General features: G+C 45.0%; 1 protein-coding gene across 4 annotated transcripts; it reads right to left on the reverse strand.

The window, feature by feature from the left end:
• Positions 1-20,887, reverse strand: Nsun4 (NOP2/Sun RNA methyltransferase 4). Of its 4 annotated transcripts, XM_029476421.1 has the most exons (7): positions 20,727-20,887; positions 15,434-15,768; positions 13,111-13,265; positions 8,632-8,792; positions 5,016-5,102; positions 4,509-4,633; positions 1-3,087 (listed from the first exon to the last, which is right to left on the reverse strand). In XM_029476421.1, the coding sequence occupies exons 1-7, from the start codon at positions 20,817-20,819 to the stop codon at positions 2,811-2,813; spliced, it is 1,233 nt and encodes a 410-aa protein (XP_029332281.1). In that variant the 5' UTR covers positions 20,820-20,887; the 3' UTR covers positions 1-2,810. The 4 variants fall into 4 exon arrangements, 2 of the variants coding, with proteins under 2 accessions (XP_029332281.1, XP_021015889.1); XM_021160230.2 differs by lacking the exon at positions 5,016-5,102; XR_002377738.1 differs by lacking the exons at positions 1-3,087; positions 4,509-4,633; positions 5,016-5,102; ... (1 more) ...; positions 13,111-13,265; positions 20,727-20,887 and adding exons at positions 16,250-16,330; positions 17,686-20,421 and having other exon boundaries at positions 15,717-15,768.
• Between the last annotated feature and the right edge of the window lie 349 nt (positions 20,888-21,236).

Below are 21,236 nucleotides of genomic sequence, written 5' to 3' on the forward strand. Positions count from 1 at the left end.
TCTCTTGGTGATTATGGCTATATTATTAAATACAAAACTCATTAAGCAGCACCTTGCTGGATTGCAAGGTAATATCATACATCATACATTCTATTGTGTGAATATCCAGTTTATTCATCCACTTTCTTGCACAGCGACTTGTGGCCTGTGTCTGGGCTTTGCTTGTGAGCAGGGCTGTATAAACATCCTTCAGAAGTGCACTGGCATGTATGCACGAGTTTCTCTTGAATTTATCCTTAGCACTGCAGTAACTGAGTTAGAGGGCAGGGTGTGTTTAATTACAGGAGACAAACCGTTTTCCAACGCTGTTGTGATACTTAGTCTGAGTTGTCAATATGACTGGATTAAAAGATGCATCAGACTAGTGAAACATATCTGTATGCCTCTAGGGACGTTTCAAACGGACTGGCACATGGGACAGTGACTAGTGAGAAAAAAGATCCATCTGAATATGAGTGGGTCCCTCAAAAGGGCAAACTGCCCAAATGATGGAGGTAAGTAGGGGAAGGCAACCCTCCAACCACCTACTGCCATTACTGCCCAACAAACATCAGAACAATTCTTCAGTTCTTCAACACTGATTCAATAGCAGCAACTTTCCAAGAAGCTTCCAGACTTCAGGGTTGGATTGAAACTTCTCAGGCATTCTTGGGAACCTACTTATCTCTGCCTCTTCAGTGTGCAGATGGCCCTTGGTGGGCTACCCAGCCTCTTTCCAATCCAAAAAACCCCCCTTATAACACATACATATGTGCACGTATACTTGTGTGTGTGCACGCATACATGTTATTCGTTCTGTTCATCTAGAAAACCCTACCTAATACAGTTGTTCTGTTTTTCTTACCTAATCTGTCAATCAATTAGACCATGGTCCAAGGGCCAGCAGACCCTCTCCTCCTCAGTGATTATTGCTTAGCATCAGGTGAATATCCAAGACGCAGAAACCCAGGCACCAAAGGTATTCAGCAATACTAAATACAGGGTAAACAGCAGGCAGGGATTGTATGAAAAGTGTGCACACACATGAAAAGAGGCTGGTGAGGGTCCTACTCAGATGTCAGCCAAGTGCCCTGCACTTCTAGTCTACTAGCTTCACTTGACTTAAAGTCTGGAAGGCCTTCCCAGGTCCTCAGTTATAATACAAATCTCAAGAAAGGAGATGTCTTAACCTTTGCTAATGTCCTTCTCAATTGATACTTCTAATACTCAAATAAGGATTAGCAGGGAAGGCATGAAAGATGAAAAGAATGGTAATAAAGAAGGGATAAAAAAGTGGGAAGAGCCAATAAACATTCAAGTTATTGACAAGGTGAACACACACACACACACACACACACACACACTTGACCATAAGCAATGTTTACTATTTCCTGGCTCTAAAAGTTGCTTTGTTCTGACAAGTGTTACAAAGCAATCAGCATGCAAGTCACTTTATGTAATGTCACCCCAAAACATCATGTGTGAGGTAAAGCCCCGCTATGCGGAAGAACTCAGAACTCTAGAGGATGTGGAGATGAGCCAAAGCAGGCACCAGAGCTGAGCCACAGACTAGAAGTAAAAACAAGACACTTGAAATAAAATGTCAGGAAACTCCGAGGTACTTGGAGAGCGAAAAGAAGTAGGCTGCCAAAAAACTCCAAGAGCCTTTGCTCCCTGGCCCTGCCAGCCCCAGTGTCTGGGCGTCAGGGGAGCCAGAGGCCAGCCCAGGCGAGGGTGGGAGCAGTGGGTACCCCAGTGACTGGGACAGTGCAGGAGAGGAGGGCATCTTCCCACTAGACCACGGCGACATGGACTTGGAGCAGATTGAGAACAACTGACTTTGGCTGAGCAGGATGACTGTGGTTGCTGTCTGTCACCTTGGTGCCTGACCAGTGGAAATAACTTGTGTGTTATTTTGAAAATTGAGGCGTAATTTTGATTCAGTTTTTCCTAAAGAAGTATTTTGCATTTTTATGGCTTCTACAGTTTGGGAGAGCTTCTCTATTTTGAAATGGGTTTTCAGAGGGCATTCTATTAAACATGATTCTGCCTAGAAAAAAAAAAAAAAGTAGGCTGCCATTCTAAAGATGAGGAAAGCCAACTATTTGCCATGGTCCCAACCATCTCTCTAACAGCTCCATAGTTGTCATACAGGAATTCCCAGAACACTTGTTGTTATATGAAGAAATAAAAGAAGAAACATACAAAACCAGTCTGTACCAAAAGCAGCTTTGCAGCCGCATCTGAAGACGAGCCAGAGCATTCAGCTTAGGAAAGCTTTCTCTCTGTAAGAGGATCATCAGCCCCAGGCTCAACCGTTTCAGTTACTTATTCCTTAAATTAGACCATGTGCCATATGGAGACACTTGGGGAGGCTGTCAGGCCTGTGGGTTGATTAAATGGAACGCACCAGTGTGGGAGGACTGGAGGCCTGGCTGGGCACTTTGGAGAGTGTGCTTGGCAGCTTCAGCTGACACATAAACATAATAGAGCTTAGACTGATGTGATGTACCCAACTGCAGGCCCACCCTTAGAGCACTTTAACAACTTTATTGGCTAAATGTTTCTTCCCAAATTTACAGCTTAAACTATGGGCTTATTCACCATTCTGTCTTAATCTCTAATGGAGCAAGGACCTTAGTAGAGACTAAGAGACATGAGAGTATGAGTTAGAAGCCTGCTGATAATCCAGAGCTGGGCAGCAGTCCCTACCTCCTGCTGTTTACAACTATCTTCAGATGTAATGGATGGAGACAGGCCTTGGGATACATCTGCCACTAGCCTCAATTTCAATGGAGTCATCACCTTCCTACTTCAGGGACAGGGTGGCACTATGGCAGCCTATGCAGTTTGCAGAAGTACATAGGTCCAAAATTGGCCATGAGGTTTGGTATTACCAGCTCCCCAACCTGGCAGGATGGGAAGAAACAGAATGTGTCCATGAAAAGCTTTCGGAAGTGAGACAGGTCTTCCACTTGAACCTTGATGTTGTATTGATTGGCCAGAAGCTCAATGGCACCTTGCACCACATACTCATTCTGTAAGTGTGACAGTGAGCAAGTTGAATAGACAACGTGACCTCCTGGTTTGGTGGCAAGGAGTCCAGCCCTGAAACCAAGAAAAAAAAAGCAATAACTAGTTTACTTCTCAGAAGGGTGAGAGCAACACGGGGCTAGGAACACAGGTAGGGTGGTCTACTACCCAGTGGAGTGGCAGAAGATGAGGCTTTCCTCTAGGAGCCTTGCTGGATGTTTGCTTGGTTCTTTCCTTTGTGAGCTACAACCCTGTTATATAGCACAGAGTAGCCTCCAATTTGCCATCCTCCTGCCTCAGCCTTCCACGTGCTGGGATTATAAGCACATACCACCACACCCACCTCTACAAACCCTCCTTCAAAGAATCCTTGATGGGGCTGGAGAGGTGGCTCAGCAATTAAGAGTGCATACTGCTGTTGTGGAGGACCCAAGTTCAGTACCCAGAGCCCATGTCAAAACTTCCTACAACTCCAAGTCCGGGGGCTCCAAAATCTTTAACCTCCATGGGCATCTATACGAGTGTGCACATGCCTATATGAAGACACGTATGCATACACATAATTATCACTAGCTAAAAGAAAGAAAGACCCTTTGAATCCTGATTCTAGTTATGAACTAAATCCTAATAATGGCTATCAAATGAATTCTCTCCTCAGTCATACAAAACCCTGGACCCTAAGCCCCTTCACTTTTTTCTCCTCTTTCTTTTCTCCCTTTCTCTTTCTCTTTTTCTATTCAATCCTCACCTGTGCCCGCTCCCCGCCCCCCACCCCAAGGTCTCATTATATAGCCCCAGCTGACCTGGAACTCACAATGTAGTCCAGACTGGCCTGAAAATCAGAGATCTTCCCATGTCTGTCTCTCAAACTCTGAGATTAAAAGCATGCACCATGCCTGGCTTCTTTTTAAAATGAATAAGTGTAGTAGTTTTGTTTTATTATTTAAGAAAATATTTCTTACTTATTTTATTTTATGTGTATGTGTGTGCCTGAATGTATGGATATGTGCCATGTGTGCAGGAGCCCATGGAAGTCAGAAGAGGCATCACTTCCCCTGGTAGTGGGGTTACAGATGGGTGTAAGAAGCCATGCGGGTACTGGGAACCAGACCTGGTCCTCTGCAAGAGCAAATAGTGCTCTTAACTGCTGAGTCATTTCTCCAGTCTCCTTTTTCTCTCTGAGATAGGGTCTCACTATGTTGCCCAGGTTAGCACCTAGGATAACCCAGACTCCTAGGCTCAAGCTATTCTACTGCCTGAGCTTCTAAAATATCTAAGGCTGACAGAATCTGCTTTTCAAAAACGCTAGGCACTGGCACTAGGGATAAAACTAGTGGAGTAGTTACTATTCTAGAAAGAACCAACTCATGAAGCCGACTGCCTCAGGCAAACCTCCAGCCAGATTCTTATAGTGATGGTCTTGGCTTCCAGTCCCCCAGCAGAGATCTCAGGAGACTAGACCCTAACGCCTGAGATTCTGTAACTATGTCACTCACGCAAGAAGCTGCACCTGCAGCATAGGCAACATCTGTCGCTCCTTCTTCCTTGACCGCTGAAAGATGTTGTTCTCTTCCTCATGAAGGGAATGGCGGTCCGTGGTACATGGCACATCTACTAACACCTGCCCAGAATGGTAAAAGATAAAGCATTAAGGCTCCCTCTAGGTCCTTCTGACTTAGGTCAGAGCGGCTTAGGCCCCCAATGACACAGTTCAGTGGAGATGCTCCTTCTTCCCACCCCTCCATTGCAGACCCGACAAGGATTCTCATTCTAACCTGATAGAGAACTGTGAAACAGTGAGTGGGAAAAATCGTATATTTAGAAATATTCATGGTTGATCAAAAAGCAGAGGCAGAGGCAAGAGGACTGCCACAAATATGAAGGTCACCTAGGCTCTGCTTTCCTAGACCAGCCACAGGCACAGAGTAAGACCCTGTCTCAAAAAGTACAATTAAATTAAATTCAAATATATGCATGGTAGTACACACTTAGCGTTCCCGTACTTGAGAGGTGGAGGCAGGAGAATGAGGAGTCATAGCCAGCCTCAGCTTACAGAGTGAGTCTGAAGCCGGCCTAGGTTTCATAAGACCCTGTTTCAAAACAAAAGCTGCATATAAATAATTGTAATTACATAACTGATATCAACTTAAGAAATAAAAGCTTAGTACTTCAAGGCTCTGTCCTTCGCTATTTGGTGAAAACATCCAATTTATATATGGTAAACACTCAATTTACATGTTACATAATAAAACAATCAGAATTCAAAATTATCTTAAAACAATGTCAGGGTGCAAGGCCCTAGGTTAAATCACCAGTGCTGTTCTAAAAGGAAAAGGGGAGGAGGGCTGAGGAGACGCTCGGAGTTGAGAGCACCTGCAGCTGAGTCACGGCGATCACATGGTTCACCTGTAACTCCAGTTCTGGAGGGATCCGAAGCTGTGGCCATTGACACACATACGAGTGCACATGTGCACACACACACACCCACACACATACAATGTAGCAAAGGCTGGCCTTGAACTCACAATTCTCCTGCCTCAGCTCCCAAGGGATGACAGGTATGTACCACCATATCTGGTTTCCAATATTTAAATATTCTAAAGTAAGAAATACAAAATCATTAATTTACCAGCAGCCTTTTCTATACTAAGCACTTGAGACAGACAAAAGAATGTTTTAAATATTCCTATATGTATGTTTGACAAAGGTAAAACAATCTTTGGAAAGATATTTTTGGCATAGAAGTAAATTAAAAATAACCCAATTTTGCCAGGTGGTGGTGGCACACACCTTTAAGTCCCAGCACTCAGGAAGCAAAGGCAGGTGGATCTGAGTTTGAGGCTAGCCCAGTCTACAAAGCTAGTTCCAGGATAGCCAGGGCTACATAGAGAAATCCTGACCTGAAAAACCTAAAACAAAAACAAAAAACCTGCCCAATATTCAATATTGATCTAGTCTTTGGTGAACTAACACAGTATACACATAGTAAGAAAAAGGAACAGGACATGGTGGTGCCCTCTGTAGTCCTAGCATCAGGAGGTAATGGCAGGAGGACGCAAATTTCAAGGTCATCCTTTGCTATAAAAGCTAGTGTGAGACCAGCTTAAGCTACATGAAACCCTGTCTAAAAGGAAAGTGGGGCAGAGGGGAGGGAAAGGAGAGAAAGCTGTGGAAAGTCTTACAATCTGCAAAAGGTGGCTGGACTCAGGCGATGGAGTGAGGGTGTTGGGGTCCTGTGCCCTCATGCACAGGGACAACAGAGTTCAAGGAGACTAGAAAATAAGCGGCAAATAGATCCTTATTTTGGTACCAATACACCACAGATATCGCTTATCAGTGTCAACTGTGAAAGCTGCCAGCCTCATCCAGGGCAGGAGCTGTTCAACATCAGCTATGGCACAAGCATTGCTACAGCAGGCATGGTCCAATGTGTGGTTACCAGCCATATGCTTGGATGGCTCGCTAGCTCACATCAGCCTCCAGTGTGCTTTTACACTTCCCCCTTGAAAAAACATGGAGAAAAATATGTTCAAATAAGCATCTTATTATTGGAAATAAGCTTTAACTTGGGAGGGGTGGGATGGAGGAAACCTGTGAATGGAAGGGAGGGGTGATGGACATGCAGAGTGCTGGACTCTCTCCAACTGATGGGCAAATATGACTGAAAAAGAATGGGGTTATCAGGTCTGTCGAGGCCTGAGGTAGCATTTTTCTCTGCATCTAAAGTGTCTAACACTTCCTTTGCACACAGCAGATTGCACACTACTATTTCTTCAACAAATAAATTAATGAAGATATCTTCAAGGACCAAAGCTGTTTCAAATGTCAAGTAAACTGGGAGGGAATTCATTCTCCATTGCTCCACAAAGCATAGCTAAAATCAGTGAACAGAAAATGAGGAGGAATCGACAATGATAACAATGTTGGATATTTGCTGTAGTCTGAAACTGTGCAAAGGCATTCTTAGTCAACCACCTATGGGACAGGCACTACAATGTACCACACTGAAGAAGTTCAACACAATTCCGAGTTTAAGTAACTCACAAAAGGCAAGTCATGAAGCCAGGACTCCAGTCCAAGGAGCCTGAATCAAAAATGCTAGCCCTCACCCACATGCCATGCAGTCTACACATTTTTAGTTTTCTAAGAGAAGGTTTCTCTGTGTAGCCCTGGCTGTCTTGGCATTTACTCTGTACACCAGGCTGACCTCAAACTTGGAGATCCGCCTCCCTCTGTTTCTTGAGTGCTGGGATTAAAGGTTTGTACCACCACTGCCTAGCTATATACTTTGTCCATTTTATACCTGTGTACAATATGCAGTGATCATAAATCATGTTTTAAATAAGTGAGTTTATAGTGTGCTAATTAAAAGAAAATAACGAGGGGCTGGAGAGATGGCTCAGTGGTTAAGAGCATGTGTTGCTTTTATAGAGAAACCAGGTTCAACTCCTAGCATCCACACAGGAGTTTACAATTGCTTTTAATCCCAGTTCCAGGGAACCTGGCTCCCTCTTCTGATCTGAGGGCACCAGGCACACATGTGGTACACACATAACCGAAGGCTAAACAATTATCCACATAAAAATAAATAAATCTAAAAGAATTTTTGAAAAGGAAATAAATAACTTAAAAATATTAAGAGTTTCAACAACATACACAACAGGGGACTGTGAGAGGTACTGCAAGTTTTATTAAAAACTGACCAGCAGGGCTGGAGTAATGGTTCGGCTGTTAAGAGCTGTTCTTTCAGAGGTTTGGAGTTCAATTCCCAGCAACCACATGGTGGCTCACAAACATCTGTAATGGAATCTGATGCCCTCTTCTGGTGTGTCTGAAGACAGCTAGAGTGCACTCACCTATATAAAATAAATACATCTTAAAAAAAAAAAAAAAAAGACAGACAGAAGCAATACTAACAGGATAGAGAAAAACATGCTCATTGCCAGAGAAAGCAAGATTGGCCAAACGTCTAAAGCACTTCTCAAACTCTGTCAAAATCCTAACTGATGGAAACCATTAGCCAGCAATTTTACTTCAAATGCATAAAACTATGGACTACACCTGAGGATATTTTAATTAATTAAAAAGTCATAGATGTCAGGATGAATACCACATGCTGCCATTTCTATTAAGAAACTCACAAATCTATATTTTCATATACAAATTACGCAAAGACTATAAAAAATAAAAATAGTTATCTGAAGGAAGAGGAAGAAGATGGCAGTGTACAGTCTAAAAAGAATGTTATTTTCCACTGGGGATTCTCTCATGCCTCCTGAATTTTGCACCATGTGCTATTTTAATATTCAGAAATAAAATGTTCTCATTCATACTCATCGTTGCAGGAGGTTGCAAGAAACCAAGTGACTTCAGAAATAAAATATGCCTAATAACTTTTTCCACACGCAGTTAGGTTCAAATTCTTTTTGCTGCCAACTATCTCTAATGAAAACAGTAGCCAGTCATCTAAGCTGAACTTAGAACTCTGCAAATGGCACTGTCTCCAAGTCACTCATGGAGAACTGCCTAGGTCCAAAAACAGCCGCACACATTCAAACCCCAGGGCTACATCTTACCCCTGGGATCGGAGGCCAGAGCACAGAGTCAGAGGTCACTTACCCTATCATAGGTGTCCCCCTCCAGTTCTCCCCACTTCCTGCCATCCCATGAGGTAACTCGAACTTGGTTCCCTTCCCTAATATCTTGAGGCACATAACTGTGAAGGACCTTGTGTAGTCTGCCTGTTCGGGAAGTGGAGAGGTCGTTGGCAGCTAGATTACCTGTGGAAATAAAGAGTCTTCAGAGGCTCTGACTCAACATCATCATATCATACCAACAAAAGGTGTTCATGGAAAACGAAACCAATTCTTAGATGTACTCAGTCAACAAAGACCTCAAAGGCAGGGATGCTTGTAATATATGTGGTACCAAATCAGTCACTCAGGGGTAGCGGTCACAAAGACAAATATCTATGGAAAGGAAAAGTGAATAGTGTCTAGGGGTGCAGGGGTATTTACTGTAGTTACAGCAAGTTTGGGGAATTTTCATACAGGTCAGCACGTTGGTATTTTAAAAACTGCATTTTTGGCATAATCTGCAGTTACCAAACACAGAGGCAAAGTCACCTGACAAACAGGATGGCTGGGTTATAAATATGTACCTTGACCCTGCTGTTGTTGCCTGACTGGCTGTTGCTGGGGGTGGGAAGTGCCAAAGACGTTTGCTCAAGTGGACTTTTCGGTTTTCCTCCTGGAATTGGAGTTTAACCCCTGGAACTTCAAAAAATGGAGTTGGTTGGGTCTTATAATGCTGTGACGGAGTCTTATTTTCTGTAGCCTAGACTAGCTGTGAACTTGAGGTCATCCTGCCTCAGTGCTAACTCATACACTAGCCAGGCTGTTTTGTTGCTTTGCTTTGTTTTGTTTTTGATACCTATGGTACCTAGACTGTTCTTGAAGTTTTCAAGCAATCCAGTTTCAGCCTCTTGAGTAGCTGGACATGTGTGTGACCCAATCTCTTTGAAACACTTGTGTCTTCTCGTTGGGTTTCTATTGATGTGATAAACACCATGACCAAAAGCAATTTGGAGAGGAAACGGTTTGTTTCAGTTTCCAGTTTCCAGTTCTTCATGGAGGGAAATTAGAGCAGCAAGTCAAGGAAAAAACCTGAAGGAAGGCAGAGACTGATGCAGAGACCATGTAGGAACTGCTTACCTGCTTGGTCAGTTTGCTTTCTTCTATACCCCAGGGCCACCTGCGCAGGGGTAGAACCCACAGAGGGCTGGACCCGCCCATAACAATCACTGCCTCATAACTGCTGAGGCACCTCTCTGGCCTACAGGCAATTTGGATGGAGTTCCTCTTCCCAGATAACTCTAGCTTGTGTCAAGTTGAAAACAGGACAATATGTCTCTCTTGGTCTTCAGTACATACTATAGATTATTCACCTGAATTTACTATTATCTTACTCCTTAATAACAGAACCCCAATTATATAGAGAGGTATACCTATATATACCTCTCTATATAATTGTATACCTTTCCTAGCTTTCTTTTTTAAAGATGTATTTATTTTATATATGTGAGTACACTGCAGCTGTCTTCAGACACACCAGAAGAGGGCGTCAGATCCCATTATAGATGGTTGTGAGCCACCATGTGGTTGCTGGGAATTGAACTCAAGACCTCTGGAAGAGCAGTCAGTGCTCTTAACCACTGAGCCATCTCTCCAGCCCTCCTAGCATTCTTTTACAACTCAGTATGATTGGTTAGTGAACTGTAGACACTAATACCATGTAAGACCTCTGAGAAAACGTGTCTAGAAGGCTAACAATCATTTCCTTCTGCCTCAAAATCAAATGGCTGGTTGATGTTCTAGCAGCTATCTTGTACCACAATATTGATTCTAAAAATGATGCTTAAACCAAACCAAGGAGCAGAAATAAAAACAGCAGAGTCGCTACAGAGTCCCTGATGAGTGTGGGGCCTCCACACCATCCCTTGACTTCCTGGATAGTTGAAGCTTTTCAGACAAGCATTACATGTCTGAGAAACATATTTCTTCTTAGAAGCTTAGCCACTTAGTTTTCTTTGTTATAAAACCAAGCCTAATAATGGACTACTTTACATTCTCTTATTAATTTTTAAAATTTGAGTGTATATACATCTATGTAAGTGTATGCCTGTGTGCACGCCTGAGGAAGCCAGAAGAGGGCATCAGATACCATGGAGTTGACATTATATAAGCCATTACAAGCTGCCTGGTGTGGGTGCTGAGAGCCAGGAGTTCATAACTGCTGAGCCACCTCTCTAGCCTCCACCCTCTCTCTGACAGACCAGGAGTTTAAGAAATATCTGGTTGGTTTCAGTTCTGCTATATGAAAAACGTTCCTGTAAGATTGATGTTAAGGCAGGCCTAGAGGCACATAGCTGTAGTGCCAGCATCTGGGAGGTTGAGGAAGGAGGATCAAGAGCTTGAAGACAGGGATAAGAAAATGTGACTCTGGGGCTGGAGAGATGGCTTAGTGGTAAAGGGCACTGACTGTTCTTCCAGAGGTCCTGAGTTCAATTCCAAACAACCACATGGTGGCCCACAACCATCTGTAATGAGGTCTGATGCCCTCTTCTGGTGTGTCTGAAGAGAGCAATGGTGAACTCATATACATAAAATAAATAAATAAATCATTTTTTTAAAAAAAGTGAGTTCAAGGCCAACATGGTCTACAGAATGAGTTCTAGGACAGCCAGGGCTACACAGAGGAACCCCATTTGGTGGGGTGGGGGGTGGGAAGCAGCAGCAACAACAACAAAAAGCAAAAACAAAAACAAAAGGCTTGATGATAAAGGACAAGTGACACTCAGCCACAGAGGCACATGGGAATGAACAGTACTGAAGAGCTAGAGGGTGCTACTAGGAAGAGGTTTAGTGTCCCCATGAGAAGCATCCCAATTTCTAAGAGCACTTAACATTTAAAAAATCAAACACTCTGTTCAGGAGGAAACAAACTGAGAAAGGAAAGGTAGCTTCCAGTTCCGCTTCCGTGTCCAACATTTGTAAGACTTACCAATGTAAATCCTAAGTTCCACGCTCGCCCTGACACCCTGTGACCCAATCTATGTTTTGTGGCCAAGAAGCCAGGCTTGGGTAAGTACCTGGGATGAAGAAGGGATGCTGCTGGTTTAGTGCACCTTGGAAACACTTCTCCCTTGCCGTTTCTCTCCTCTCCCTTCTAACGGGAATCTCACACAGCGCAGCGCAGCATCCGGAATGGGCTCACAACTCACTCGCTAAACTTGTGCCAACATCTTTTCCTCTTTTCCTTTTCAGCTTCCAGAAGCTGAAAACAATTTACTCATGAGAGGCTAGGGGCTAACTCAAACTGTGCCAGCCAGCTTCGGAGTAACAAGAATAGAAGGTTGACACCTAACAGAAAGGCATGTGGCAGGAGAAGTCCAGTAAGCTCTAGATCAGATGGGAAAAGTACACCTGCCTATTTCTCAGGACTCAAGAAAAAGGTACCTTTTTTTTTTTTTTTAAGATTTATCTATCAAAAAACAAACAAACAAACAAAAAGATTTATCTGCCACTCTCTTCAGACACACCCAAAGAAGGCATCAGATCCTATTACAGATGGTTGTGAGCCACCATGTGGTTGCTGGAAAGTGAACTCAGGACCTGGGGAAGAGCAGTCAGTGCTCTTAACCGCTGAACACTCTCCAGCCTGGTAAGTTCTACTTTAAGGCAGCCTTTTTGCCAAAGGCTGGCTAAAAGGAGCACCTATGAACACCAGGGTCACCTACAACACCAAAACACACGAAGAAGCTTCAGCCTGTTCCCAAAGAATTTGGAATTTTTATTTTTGTTTTTTTAAGTCAGGGTTTCTCTGTGTAGTCCTGGCTGTTCTGGGCTTACTCACTCAGTAAACCAAGTTGGCCTCAAACTCAAGTAGATCCACCTGCCTCTGCCTCCCAAATGCTGGGACTAAAGGCATGCACTGCCACCACCACCAGAATGGAATTCATAATCTTGAGGAAGGAGAAGACACATATCCATTAATGCTCTGAGGAAAGGCTAATAATGTTAATGTGCTAACAGGTGATGCTCATGGCATGGGTGCACAGGAAGGAGTCATTCTGAACAAGCCAGTAGCAGCTACGAGAGAACATGTCCTGCAGGTATCACACCCTAACTGAGGCTCAAAAGCTAAAAGGATTTAGATAACACAGCCAGGGGAGGATGGGGGCTCTAAAGGGAGGTAACATGAGCAAAGGTAGCAGGTGTGCTGGAAAGCCTCGAAAGCTTACGAATGACATATAAAGCTGAAAATAAGAGGTTGGCAATACAAAGAAGTGAGACTTTACCTTAGAGACAAATTAGCAAATACAAAAGGGTGAGAGGATCACGTGGTGGATTTATCAGGGCCCGGATTTAGTCTGCCTGCAGAAACCTTCATCAGCCATTTTTTTTTTTTGACCAACTGACAATAAACTTAGTAAATATTATTATCCCCCACCTTGGGACTAAACTTATAACATTCAGTGTGCCCTCCTTGGTGAAGTGGGGATCCCTGCCTGCCCAAGACACCATGCCACTGACTTACGGCAACAGCCCGTCTGAAGTAATGCCAGCGTTTTGCCCCCAGGAGCAGCACACAGATCAAGCACAATGTCTCCATGCTGCAGACCAAGAGCCAGGACAGGGAGCAAGGAGGCAGCATCCATCAGGTAGTAGTCCATGAGACCCAGGCTGCCAAGTCTGGAAGAGAGAAGACCATCACACTGACCAGGAGCCAAGCTGAGCAAGTACATGCCCTTATTATTTCCCAGACACTCATTCATCTATACAGCATCCACAGGTCTCAGTCATTCATCTATACAACATCCACGGGTCTCAGTCATTCATCTATACAACATCCACGGGTCTCAGTCATTCATCTATATAGTATCCACAGTAAATCTTTTAAAAAACAAGATCAATGTCTCATGTATCCCAGGCTGGGCTCAAGCTTGCTAGAAAGCTGAGAATGACATTGAAGTTCAGATCCTCCTGCTGCACTGATGAACTATGGAATTACAGGTTTGAGCTACCACACCTGGCTTATGCAATATGGGTAAAACTCAAGAGTTTTGTGCATGCTCAGTAAACATTCTACCAATTAAGCTACATCCCCATCTCTGAGTGATCCTTTTGAAAACAGATTAATTTACTCTGAACTAGATTGCTAGCCCTTCACTGGGCCACACACACTCCTCAGGCCTTTCAATTCCTATACCTTTTGTCGTAACACTTTTCTTTTAAATATCCCTAGTGTGCATCCTTACTTCTGTCAGGCATTGCCTCAAAGTGACCTCTTCAGGGCCACTGGCAGTTCCTGTCTAGTCTGTCTAAAATAACAGCTTCTCTTTCTTATCACCCTCTATCTCCAGCTGCACTATTTTTCTTTAAAGCACTTGTTCCTCACTTTAAGGGGTGTGTGTGTGTGTGTTCCTTTATTTTCCCATATTAGAATATAGCTCTGGGAGGGCAAAAATTTTTGTTCCCCGGAATGTCCTGGCTAGTTTTGTGTCAACTTGACACAGGCTGGAGTTATCACAGAAAAAGGAGCTTCAGTTGAGGAAATGCCTCCACAAGATCCAGCTGTAAGGCATTTTCTCAATTAGTGATCAAGGAGGGAAAGGCCCCTTGTGGGTGGGACCATCTCTGGGCTGGTAATCTTAGTTCTATAAGAGAGCAGGCTGAGCAAGCCAGGGTAAGCAAGCCAGTAAAGAACATCCCTCCATGGCCTCTGCATCAGCTCCTGCTTCCTGACCTGCCTGAGTTCCAGTCCTGACATTCTTTGGTGATTAACAGCAATGTGGAAAAAGGAAGCTGAATAAACCCTTTCCTCCCCAACTTGCTTCTTGGTCATGATGTTTGTGCAGGAATAGAAACCCTGACTAAGACACCGGATTACTTCCCAAGACCTGAAACCATGCCTGGCACATAGCAGGAATTCAATTTTATCAGGTTACACTTTAAGATACAAAGTACTTCACTGGTTCAGAGGGAATGGTCATCAACTATATGCACTGGGGCTACCTGAGTTGGGCCTGATGAAGAAGGCCTTCATTAGGTAAAAAAATGGAAGAACATTCTAGGCAAAAGAGAAAAGAATGAGTAAGGTACAAAAGAATAAAAACTCAAAGCTTCTTTAAGAATTAGTGAGAAGAGGGCTGGAGTGTGTGTGTGTGTGTGTGTGTGTGTATGTGTGTGTCCCATTCCAGCCTCAAGCCTACCATTCAAGTTCTGGTATCACGAGCTTATACCACTATATCCAGCTTCCTATTCTCAAGGCATAAAGCACAACTTAGCACTTGGCTGTACAGTCTTTTCCCACTGAACTTCATGCACACAAGCACCACCTCTGGAAGAGACAAAGTTCTGTTTTCTTCAGGTCTATCACTAACTTGCACTCCTGGGCAACCCCTACTTCCTATCAAAGTCCACTTCTCCTCCTCCTCCTCTCGCGGGTGGCTGACAGGGCAAAGGAGAAGGGGAGACGCATCTTCCCTGGGAAGGAAGCCGTGAGCTGCTCTTGTGAAAGGTAGATGCTTTCTACAGAATGCAGAACAGGTTCCAAGTGCAGGTTCTGGGGTTCAAACTTGCTAGGACTAAATACCAAATACACCACTTGCTCTCTGGATGATCAAAAGCAAGTAGCTTTCTTAATTTCTCTGTACCTCAAATATAAAAAAAAGAGCAGCTATTATATTCCCATCAGGGTACTGACAAGAGAGAGAGTACACATACAGCACTTGGGCAAACACCTAGTCTGCAAACACTAGACATACCAACAAAACTGATTTGTATTGGAGGACAGGGCTGAGCTCTTCAGGTCCACTTGTAGCAGGCACTCAGAATGACCTCACCATTCCAGCCCCTACCTGGCAGGAGGAAAGCGGCTAACATCCCCTCTGGAAAAAGTGAAGCATCGAAGGTTTGGGCTGCAGTCCAGGGTTGGAGTTGGAGAGAGGCCACTCTCAGGCTCCAGTTTCTGGTGAGAGATGGCTTCACTGATGAAGTCCTTGGCACTCAGCTGCTCTAGCTTAGCACTCACACTATCCCAAGCAGCAAAATTATTGACCAATGCACCATACTTCTGCTCTGAGAGAAGACTAACACGGATTGATGGCCAAAGATCCCCAAACTGTACACTGTAGGTCATGTCAAAATTCTGCAGAGCAAGCCGACTGGCAGTGAATTGTGGTTCTGTGGTAGCCTAAGAGAGAAAGAGCAAGTGTATTAATCATTCCAGTCTTGACTCTTATCTCTTATCATGTGACTTTACTGCAGTTTCTGTTGCTGTGATGAAGCATCATGACCAAGGCAACTTGAGAAGGAGGTTTATTTCATCCTACACTTCCAGGTGACACTCCATCACTGAGGGAAGCCAAGGCAGGAATTCAAATAGGGCAGGCACTGCAGGAGCTGTCAGAGAGCCCACAGAGGCTGCTGCTTGCTGGCTTCTTTGCTTACTCATGTCTTGCCCAGCCTGCTTTCCTATAGAACCCAGAACCACCAGCCCAAGGATGGCACCACCCACAATAGGCTGGGCCCTCCTCCATCAATCATTAATTAAGAAAATGCCTTACAGCTGGATCTTATGGAGGCAAATTATCAATTAAGGTTCCCTCATTTCACATAACTCTAGGTAAATTGTGTCAAGTTGACATAAAACTAACCAGTATATCTACCAATACCTCAGAGCTCCAAGGCAAATTCAAGTCCACTCAGTGCTCTCTCCTATCTTTGCATCTTGCTTCTGCCTACCAAAGGAAAAACTGGGAGAGAATGAAGTTAGCCTTCATATCACAGATTGGAAGGGACACATACCTCTCATAGTAACTCTAGGGGTCATCAAAAAAGAGAGTAAATGCTAGGCATAGTGGTGCACTTGTCATCCCAGGAGGATCTAGAGTTCAAAGCTAACGTTGGGGCTACAAAAGCAAATTCGAAGCCAGGGTGAGTAATACATCAGGAATCTCTTGTTGAGATGGCTTTTTGTCACTAAGCTTGACTACTTGTGTTTGATCTTTGAGACCCACAGGGCAGAAGGAAAGAATTGATTCCCCTACTTATTGTCTTACCTCCAGAGGTGGACCGTAGCACATACATGCACACATGCACATAAACCATACCCACACCAATAAATAAATGTCATTTTAAAAAGTCTCCTATATGGGGCTGGAGAGATGGCTCAACAGTTAAGAGCACTGAGTGCTCTTTCAGAGGTCCTGAGTTCAATTCCCAGCAACCACATGGGATCCAATGCTCTCTTCTGGTGTGTGTCTGAAGATAGCTACAGTGTACTCATATAAATAAAAATAAATAAATCTTTTTTTAAAAAAAGTCTCCTATAATCCTACTGCTCTGGAGGTAGAAAAGAGGGTCATTCTTGGTTATATAGAATTCAAGACAAATTGGGATACATGATACTCTATCTCAAACACACACACAAAGACACATAGAAGCATCTCAAAAAAAATAGGAGGGAGAGATTGAGGGCTTAATCTGAGATGTACCTCAACGTGTGTGCTCTGAGATGTGTGCTCAGTGTATAACAGCGCTTGCCTAGCACAAGCAATGCCCTAGATTTATACCTAGCAAATGTGAAGGGGGTACTTAAGTAACCCAAGGGAGAACTTTTGAAGAAACTGTGAAGGTCCTGGGGAAACTTGAGGCTTATAGCTTTTATGAGAGATGGTTTCTCTGCATAAACCTAGCTGTCCTGGAACTTGATTTGTAGACCAGGCTTGCCTCAAACTACAGAGATCCACCTGCCCCTGCTGCCGAGTGCTGGGATTAAAGGCGTGCGCCACCATGCCTGGCACTTCTATTCTTTACAATCCTGTTTTCAAAAGCTTGTTATTGTCTATTAGCTTATGAGAGAGCTCTATGGCAGTGGTGCTCAATAGGATACAAATAATTCCGGGCGTGGTGGCACACACCTTTAATCCCAGCACTTGGGAGGCAGAGGCAGGTGGGTTTCTAAGTTCGAGGCCAGCCTGGTCTACAGAATGAGTTCCAGGACAGCCAGGGCTACACAGAGAAACCCTGTCTCGAAAAACAACAACAACAACAACAAAACCCAACAATAATTCTCTTTCGCATCTGGTAGAGTAATGAGTCAACTTACCTAAGATGACTGGACAACGTAATGCACAGAATTATAGAGCTGAGATGTTTTAGATTTCCCAGACCCCAGGAAGGCAGAATAAAGACAGTTCACAGAATCTTAAGGTAAGAATTAAAGCAGGAACTTCTAGGATGACTGCTATTGGCCAACAGTGAAGGACTTGAGTCAGATTAAAAAAAGAACTGAAGACTTCAGACGAGGAGTCCTCATTGTAACAACTGAGATGGCAGTCTTGTTAATGCACCTTCTACCCTCATCTGGGTTTTTGTTATGATCAGAACATGTGTTCTGGTCATCATTTCTTCTTACTGTGGGGACTCTTCATCTGCCCCACACTTTTCCTATGCTGGAGACTCTTGCTCTGGCTTTCAATTTTACCATCTGCAGGACTCTGGCTTTGCTTCCGACTTCTCTTGTGTTTGACACCCACATTGGTACTCTCATTACGGTCCTGAGTACTGCTTTGGAGAGGACTACTGCTCCGGCTCCGACTTCTGCTCTGAAAGGCACCCCTTCTTAGGGGACTCTTGCTTTGATTATGAAGGGAGCTGTTCTTGTTTTGGCTCTGACTTTTGTTTTGGTGGTTAATCTGGCTGTCACTACTTTGATAGTCACTACAAACAATAGTTGAACTGGCAGAAGTGCTACAGGTAGAGGAGGTCTTGGATGGAGGCAAAGAACAGCTGTAGGGAATCTGGGAGGGATTGTTCAGTGGGACCGGAGAGGTCACAGCATAGGTATGAATGCCACAGGGAACAGTAGTGGGGCAAAACCGAGCTCGAGGGACAACAGGTAAACATCGGGGGTCAAAGGGTGTTCTCAGAGGGATAAAAGAATAGATGTGGGTGGAACAAGGAGGCGCCACAGACTTGATATGGGATGGCGGACCCCTGGGAGCAGAATAAGTGCCACAGGGGAGAACCGCAGGCTGGTTATGAGGGAGAGGTATAGACTGACTTAGGGGACTAGAGAGTGGAGATAAATGGGAGGTGGGAGGAACCACAGAATACATATGAGTATTGCAGGGGGAAACTGGAGGTGGTACGTGGGGACTACTCTTAGGATATCTACTGGGCAAAGCAGGATTACAAGGCGAGCTATGAGGACAGGAAGTAGGAGCAACAGTTTTGAGGACAGCGGTCTCTGGGGGAGGTTCTTTTGGGCAGGAATTTGAAGTAGTTGTGATGGCTGGCTCCATACATGGACTAGAGAGGCCAAAGGACTGGGAGGGAGGCTGAGGACAGGTGTTGGTCTTATGGGATTTAGAATGGCTAGGAGGAGTGTGGTGGGGTGTATTGTCTAGGGACCGACACTTGTAGGGATTGCGTCGTGATTCAGGGGATTTGGGGGACTTCATTTGAGGGGGAGCTGAGGTAGGAGGGCGGGGTTCGTTATAACCTCTGGGTGACTGAGGTGGAGCTACACACTGGTTGTTCAGGGGAGATGGGAAATACAGGGAAGGATTAGGACACTGAGGAAGAGGTGGTCCTGTGGTGCAGGAAGGACCAGAAATTATAGTACCTGGGGTTAGTAAGAGGTAAGAGTTCCCCCCAGGTTCCCACAGAAAGGACCCTACACAGGACTTCTGGAGAGCCTGAGGCAGGGGTGAGTTAGGAGAACCAGCACTCTCAGGTGGTAGGTTGATAACACAGAAAGGACTCCTAGGGGCAGATATCTGGGAATCTGGGCATAAATGGGAATAATGAATACAGCCCTCTTGAGGTGAGATGGGAGAGCCAGACATGCCTGCCTGAGAAGAAAGTGGAGGGCCACAGCCATTTTTCCCAAGAGGTACATCAAGCTGTGGTTTAGGTTCACAAGAGTTTGGAGGCATAGGGTTGTCATGGTAAGGGTTGCCAGAGGGTGGGGAAGATGCTGAAGAAAGGGGAGGATCATTGTAACTTCTTCTAGAGGAACAGTGGGGCCCTCGTTGAGAAATGGATGCAGGGGTTAGAGGTCTAGTTTCCACAGATCGGTGAGCAAGGGGAGGTGAAATTGTAAGGCCAGTTCTCAGGGGCCGATGGGTAAGAAGAGGTGAAATGATGGAGTAATTTCCCTGGGACCCTGGCATAAGGGAAGTCGAAATCACTGAGTCTGTCTCCAAGGTTATATGAGTAAGTTCAGGGGAAGTTACTGGGCTGGCTCTAGGGGGCTGATGAATGAGAGGTGGGGAAGTCACATAACAAAGACGCGGACTTGGAGGACATGAACGCTGAGATTCTGGGGAATCAATATAGTTGCAACATAGGTTCCGCTGATGAGGAGAGGGTGACCCCTGAAGGCTGAATCGGTCAAAACAAGGAGAGGATGAACCAGTTGGCTCTTGTCTGTACAGCCTTCCTAGGAGTGGAGAAAAGGGTTCAAAGGAGCACCTCTCCGGTGGGGGTGGGGAGGAGAGGACTGGGGGCGGAGGGGGTGGGGTGGGGATCCGTCGAGGTAAGCAAGGAGAAGAAATGGTGAGGCAAGAGAAAGGTTCTCTAGAGTAAGGGGGGTTGGTGAATCTGTTGCCTGCATTTGGAGAAAGGCCAGCATTACAGGAAAGGTGGTCGTTGAAGTCTTTCCCGGGCGCCACAGGCACCTCGAGAGTGAGAACGGGGGTGAATCCTTTCCTGCAGGACGACGGAGACTCAGGAGGGAAGGAGTAGTTGTTAGGGCAATCTGCTTGAGGTGAAGTTGAAGGGGCTGAAATTTTAAGGAGGAAAGGAGGGGAAGAGGTCATGGGACTGGAGGGGAAGGGAAAGAGGGAGTAAAGAAAAGGAAAAAGAAGGGTGGGAAGGGCAAGATAAAAGTAAGCAAGAAAAAGTAACATGAGGCGATGTGACGTCACCGAATGAAAGCTCAGGCCGTGACTTAACAGAGAGGGGCGGAGTCAGGGGGCTGCTTACGCAACAGGAAGAGGCTTATGGTTAATAAAAGGACAGGCAGACGTGAGACAAGAGCTCCAAGAAGGCTACGGTCCCTTGAGTGCATGTCCCGAATGCAACTGTGAGTGAGGGGAAACGCAAGGGCTGGATAAGTCTCCCTCTAATGTCAGACCTTACCCATTTCTTCTTATATCGATATCTCCGCGGGACCGGCGTGAAGTCCACGAGCTTCAGCAGCTTCCGAACACATCTTAAGACGGGCGCAGCCATGTCAACTAGCAACGCCAATAATTCCGACTGAAACTGCAGCTGCGCTCTCGCGGGTTCCGGGGAGGATTGAGGGCTGCTTAGAATAACAGCGGCAAACGGGGCGGGGCTAGGCTTGCGGCGCCCCCCAGGGCTCCGCCTACCTCCACACCCCACCCACCAGAGAGCTCCGGGCGCACACGAAGCGGTGGCTGTGCTGGAGCATCTAAAGGAGCTCCTAGGAGGTTCAGGGAAGGCCTTCTGGGCTCAACCTGCATGGAGAAAGCTGCCGAGGTAGAACGAAATTAGAGCAGACTATAGACAGAAGCGGAATTGCTAGGAAGCCATAGAAGCCAGTTTCAAGATCTTCCTTTTAGACGGTTCTTTTCAAGACTCGGTACCTAATTTTGTGTTCTTTCTGAGACTATCAAATTGACTCCA

The sequence above is a fragment of the Mus caroli genome, chromosome 4 (assembly GCF_900094665.2).
Source record: "Mus caroli chromosome 4, CAROLI_EIJ_v1.1, whole genome shotgun sequence".
Classification (NCBI taxonomy): domain Eukaryota; kingdom Metazoa; phylum Chordata; class Mammalia; order Rodentia; family Muridae; genus Mus; species Mus caroli.